This window comes from Hylaeus volcanicus, chromosome 2 (genome assembly GCF_026283585.1).
Source record: "Hylaeus volcanicus isolate JK05 chromosome 2, UHH_iyHylVolc1.0_haploid, whole genome shotgun sequence".
In the NCBI taxonomy this organism is placed as follows: Eukaryota; Metazoa; Arthropoda; class Insecta; order Hymenoptera; family Colletidae; genus Hylaeus; species Hylaeus volcanicus.
In genome coordinates, this window is record NC_071977.1 from 3,557,155 (window position 1) to 3,563,672 (window position 6,518).

Genomic DNA, 6,518 nt, shown 5'->3' on the forward strand with positions numbered 1-6,518 from the left:
ACGAACTTTCTGGACAACCCAATACACCCTCGTATTCTTATTAAGGACAAGAGTCCTTAATAAAATTGTCTTCAAGAATAAAAATTTAAATGGAACCCGCGAGGCGCGCCACCGTCATAGAGCATACACCGCGATGTCGAGTAGCGTCAGTCGGCTCGGAAAAATTCTCTCACACGGTCGAAGGATTAATTCTGTAGTCGAGGGAGATCAAGTTGGCGTGTAACGAGCGGATGATTGCAACGCTACGCGAAAGGAGGCGACGCAGGAGCCGTTCGTGCGCGAGCGAGAAGAAAAACGTCGTCGTAGCAACTTCCAATTGTACCCGCGCTTATTTCGCCTGTCGGGAAGACGTATGGCTCGCGACACGATATTTTTACCCTAACAAAAGGTAAGAACGGCGCCCGGGAGCGACACCCAACCTCTCCTTTCTCTGCTCCCGGCAGCCTTTTACCTCGCGAGTCCTTCCGCGACTCGCGACTCCGCTTTAACGTATTCAAAGTCCCGTCAAGACGGAACAAATCCGCGGTGCCTCTCGGTTCCGTCGATCTACGACACCCAGAGGGATAATTTCATGCACTCGGCATTATACATCTTTCTTTCTCCTCTTTCCGATACGACCCTTTAACCGGCAGCGAGCGAGGAAACTCTTCTCGCCGCTTCGACGAACTGCTCGACATTACGACCTTTCCCTTTCCTCTTTTGCTGTCTCTCTCCTTATTTTCATTCGGGTTAGGAAAAAGACGAACGGATAATGGAAGGAGGAATTCCGATTGGACCGATAAAACCAGCCGGGGGTGGCTCTCGAGATATGGAACGGTAACAGGTCGACCGCGACTGACAATTCTCTGCTGTTTGTTTCTCTAGAAAAAAAAAAAAAAAAATAAAAAAAATATATACATGTCGTATCGAGTAACCTCCTCCTTTTCGAAGTCGGTTAAAAAAAGGCGAAATGCGGTCGGTTTTGACTAGATAAATTAGACAAACGCGATATTTCACTCGTGAACCAGGACATAAAATTACACCAAAAACAAAATAATTCAATCCTTGAGTAACTTCGACAAATTGTAACTACCCACTCGCGTTACCCGCGAAGTTGATTCCCTGACCAGTGTACCGCTTCGCAACATTTCCACCATTAGAAACAAACGGAACGAGCGATACCATCGGGTAATTCCCATTCGTATAGTCACCAACGACATCTCCTCTACATATTTAATCCCTGCTCGAAAGTCGGTTGCATTGTTCCCACTTGAACGCGATCCAGCGAACATTAAATTCCGTACTGGACCGGCGATCGTGGCTCCTTCGACCGCGAGAAATCCATAAATTTTGATAGGCGTTAAATAAAATATTAGCGAGGGACTTCGAGGAGTCCGGGAGGGTTCGGCTTCGGAATCGCACACGGCGGGTCAGAGTCGCTATCGGGTGGCGTTGGGCTACCTCTGGAACCCGCCAGTTCCCTGGGGAGCTCGGATCGTTAATCGCCCAGGCGATTCCCTTTCGCCTCACGTACGGGAATGGCCCGTGGAATCAGCGTAAAAATACAAATTTAATATCACCGGCGAAGGATCGCTCCGCCATGCCAGTTGTAGCCTGCGGATACACCGTTGTCGACGAGCCCGACTTTTCTACGTGGCCCAGAAGCTTAAGGGACACGTGGGTCGCTCGTTGATTAGCGCTTCCGGTAGTCCCCTGTCGCGTAAAAAGTTGGACGTGTCCGTTTTGCCACGATGTTTGCTCGCCCGCTGTCCGAGCGTCCTTCGTTCGTTTCGCGGCCGTTCGCTCGTTATCGCGAACCGTGACACCTCCGTTGATACGCGGTAAGAATTGTTCGAGCTGCTTGAATTTTCAGCGTTTCGTTGGCTTTCTTAGACGTGTCTTGCGCGGTCGTCGAGCTGGCTGGATTTACGATTTGCTTCGTTGTAGGAGGATTTCGTGAGTAGCGTAACGTAAGTACGTGCTTGTTTTTCTCCTCGTTGGGCTAATTTGGTGAGCTAGGGGTGGACGATTGCGTTGTTCCTTTAGTTTGTGGGAACGATTCGAGATTTACTTTAGTAATTTGTGTATGCTGGCATATGTATGCCTATCGACAAGGTCAGGGTTTTATTATATGTTAATCTCTCGTGATATTAGGATAGCTAGTTAGGGCTCGAGCAGATTCAAAAACAGAGTGAATTTAAATTATGAGAACGCTTTTACTGTTTGAATAGCATAGTTAGATTTATCGCGTCGAACGCCACGTCAGCCATACATGGGTGACAGCTTTTCACTAAGAAACTTGAAGGATTTTGAGAACTCAATGAACTTAATGAAAATAACTCTGAATTTTAATGAAGCGAACCAAAACGTTGTATTAATAAACCCTTTTAAAGATATTTCTAAGATATATTTACCCTACAATATTAACAAGAATTAATAAATCGTTCCTCTTGTATATTAATTTCAATTTGAGAAGAGCAATCAACATTTCGTTACCAAGTGTTTTTTAATACACTTTTATTCTATGTAGATCCATTTGCAATAAAAATACACGTAACACAAGTAATCGTTATGTGTTTCTTTGAACACTCGTTTGAGCAATGGCAATGGATAAATAGAAGATAAGAAGTTATCAAGTAAATTAACCATGCAAATAGGAGTTACTTATGAATAACGTTCGTACATTTGAATATTTTATAATAATCTTCATATTCTGTATATATTTAATATTTTCTCCTTCTTTACTAGCCTTTAATATTCAATAACCAAACAAGTATTTCATTCCCAACTTTGAAGCCACCATTTTCTCTCTGCGTGCCCAGATTTTATATAAAAATTACGACTATTAATCAACATGATCGTTAATCGATATCATTCATATACCTTGTCACTTTTGCACGAGGGAATCACCTAGCATGTGTCTATACTACAGTTACCGACCCACCCTGTCGCATATGTCGTCTCGATGCGCAGAGGGTGGTATCGATAAGGATCGCAGAAGGAAAATAAACGTGCAACCTGTATCACAGTGATGTGACCAGGAACCTGCCGGGCTTACGAATTATTTCTATCCTGTCTTATAATTAGACGCGTCTAATTCGATCGCGACGTATAATTAGGACTTGGCGACACGAATGAAACTAATGTAATAGCCTAAAGGGCAAACAGACGCGCGATAAAATTGTTGCTGGACGATGACAGACGAGGAACGCCGGGGTAAATATCCATGGCACGATCGCGGATCGTAACTAATCTAATTGATGCAAAAATATAAAGCGATTTTTAGTTTCGTTATAAAAAGTTCACGAATAGACTTTACACGTACGTATATACTTGTAATTAAAAGGTTATTTGGGAATATCAAGTTTATCATTCAATTTAACTTTTGTCAATAAACATGGAAGAACTTTTGTCAATAAACATGGAAGGTACGAATACTTATGGGACTGATTACATAAAGTGTGGCATTTCAAATATGCCATTTAAATAATTCGCTTACTTTTAGCGATAAAAAAAAAAAAATATCGAACAAGAGTTTGACAATAACCGGTGACTCGAGCGTTTGGTGTCCAAGAGTTAACGTTACGTCGATAGTTACTATTACTCTCTCGCTCTATCTTGTTCACGGCCTTCGTCGCGCGTTTGCCGATGTAACTGACCCGGCCAATATAAAGAAACGAGCTGCCATCTCCCGAGCAACAGACAATAGATAGGACAGGTAGCTAGATAACGAGAATGTACTCTTAGCGCGTATGATTAATAATAATCTATCGAAACCAATGGTTCCGCCACCCTCCGATTTATTTTCGATACCCGGTGACCATCATCCCCACGGTGCCACCGCAGCACGATTACCGCGGCATCCTCGAACATTCCAAGGTTACCGATATCAGAGATCAAGCGCGGGTTACAGGGGCGGCGCACAGATCCGGAAATAAGGAATTCTCGCAGTTTTCTTCTACGTGATTGGTCCTTCGGGCAACGTGGATTCCGACTCGACTCACTTCGTACCTACTATCCGTTATACAAGAGTATACCGACTTATATATATATATAGGTTAGGTTGAAGGTTGCTACTTGGTATGCGGATCGCGCTTTTCATTACCGGAGGCTCTCCCTCCCTCCCCCCCTCCCCGTCTCTGGCGCTGCAACAGCCTAAACCAACCCTCTCTTTCTTCCCTCCACCCCCTTTTCCTTGACTTCGAGTCACTCCTCCCCCACCCCTCTCTCTCTCTTTCTCCTCGATCTCTCCTTGCCAGCGGCTCGGTCCTCTTCTCGCAATACTCTGCTTCCACGCCACTTTTTTACTATTACCACTGCTGTCTGGTATCAGCTTTTCGTGTCGCGGCCTCTTGTCCCTTTCTCCCTCGTTTCCTTCTTTTTCCCTCCTTTCTTTTCCAGGAGTCGGGGGTTCCAGTTCATATCGAGCCCGAAACTGTTACGTGACACCGGCGTCGTTTCGCGACGGTTCTGGGATTGTTTTCGGGATTATGTCGTAGACAACGGTTTTGTGGGTCGATCGAACCGCCAATCGATGTACCACGACCATTCCTGGCAACTGGGAATGTTCGGGGACAAAGGGTTTTTTTTTAACCCCTTCGGCACGGCCGAATCTTGCGCGGGGATGTTTGTCACTTTTAATTGCAATCATGTTGCGACGTAACGACGCAAGCGAGACTATTTCTGAGTTGGTTTCGAGCATTGTATTAGTAGATTTTATTGCATTAAACTTGTCGTTATCGGAAAGTATCTTTAATCGAGGTTTTAGTTTCACTGCGAACGGCAACATCGTTTTCCCATCCTTTCTTTGCTTCCTTTCTTTCACTTGCCCCATCCGCCCCTTTTTCACTTGTTCACATGTTTGTCACTTTTAATTGTAATCACGTGCGACGTAACGACGCAAGCGAGACTATTTCTGAGTTGGTTTCGAGCATTGTATTAGTAGATTTTATTGCATTAAACTTGTCGTTATCGGAAAGTATCTTTAATCGAGGTTTCAGTTTCACTGCGAACGGCAACATCGTTTTCCCATCCTTTCTTTGCTTCCTTTCTTTCACTTGCCCCATCCGCCCCTTCTTCCTCCGTATAATCGTCTTATATGCCTTCCGGTTGCCCGGCGGCAGTAACCAACACTGGATTACGCAATATTCGATATCGTATTCTCTCGGGGTGTATTTATACCTATCAGCATCCCGTGATCTAATCAGGAGCACGGCTCAAGTACATCCTTTCGTGATATTCTACATAATCGATCGCGGCGAAATCTTAGGCGGCGTCTCTGCTTTAAAAGCGAACAAAAATATCATTTTACTATTATTTAACACGTTGAGCGCCACCTGCAAGCTCCGGTATTGTGGTATATAAATCCATTAATGATACAGTCATAAATAAAAGTTGAGTAAATTGTAAATAAATTTTCAGTAATTTAAGGTAACGTAAATATTTTAGTTTCGTATCGTATTTCACACGTATTTGTCTCACCGACGACTGTCGCGCCCCGAAGGAAAAATTCAGTGTCAGTCACCGATGACTGACGTGGCACTCGACGCGTTAAAGTAAATGAATTCACTTGATTCCTCAACCAAAACGCGATTAACTCATTCACTGCCCACTACGAGATGTCTCGCAGTTTAAATTGACTGCACTTAGCCATAATAGTTTATATTCGTCCTCTCTATGTTTGTCGAAGAAATTTCTCTAAACTGAATGATGGATTCGATGTTTCCCAATAACTGTTTCCATTATACATATGTACACGAATAAACTTTACACTTGCGTATATTTACAACGAACGTTTTATTCGAAAACGTCGAACCTGTAATTAAATTTTGACAAATTTTGACAAATTTTGACAAATTTCTCCAATATCTCATATCTCCACCGTGCTATTTAAATAATACAATCACGATTCCAAACCACTAGCACGACCAGCAATTGCATCCACCGCCCATTTTCATCCCCGCGATCCAAAGAATCCAAATGGAAAGACGAAAACGTTCTCCCACCATCGAGACAGTTAAAGCGACCGTGCGTGTCCGATGCTCTTGTTGCAGAACGGGACAGTGCTGAAAGACGCGACCACGGAGGAGGTGAGCGACGTCGCGACGACGAAATTCGGCGACGCGTCTCCGATCAGTCTGACGCAGGAAGGTGGCTCGCTCTCGGACAGTGGGATCTCTGATAGCGGAAGCGAGCAAGAGTTGAGCGAACGCGAGCGACGATTGGCAGCCTTGCGACGGCTGACACGCAGCTTGGAGAACCAACTGGCGCCAGGTAGCGAGGCGCTCACCGAACTCTGGAAGAGAGTCGACGACGCCGAAACGGAACTTCGCGACCTGCAGAAGCATTGCCGGGAGTTGATCGTACGCACCGCTGCCAGCGTCGAGGCGCGAGCTGCCAAACGAACCAGCAGCCAGGTCCACCATTTCGCGGAGTGAGTACTCTTTTTTTCATTGCGGAGACTGGTTGACGTAATTCTTTTCAAGGGTTCGCGCCCCGCCCGAATTTTTAGGCATTTCCAAGAATTTTTATTGAACCGA

At 44.8% G+C, this 6,518-nt stretch overlaps 1 protein-coding gene and 1 long non-coding RNA gene across 9 annotated transcripts in view; one reads left to right on the top strand and one right to left on the bottom strand.

The window, feature by feature from the left end:
• The window catches only part of LOC128884809 (klarsicht protein), a 168,879-nt gene that overhangs the window by 148,882 nt on the left and 13,479 nt on the right, over positions 1-6,518 (top strand). For all 3 annotated transcript variants that reach the window (XM_054138445.1, XM_054138446.1, XM_054138448.1), the window contains exon 20: positions 6,033-6,412. In XM_054138445.1, coding sequence (XP_053994420.1) covers positions 6,033-6,412 — 380 coding nt within the window. The remainder of the gene's footprint in view (positions 1-6,032; positions 6,413-6,518) is intronic.
• LOC128884817 (uncharacterized) overlaps positions 1-6,518 on the bottom strand; it is a 107,896-nt gene that overhangs the window by 36,660 nt on the left and 64,718 nt on the right. The gene's annotated exons all lie outside the window — the stretch shown is intronic.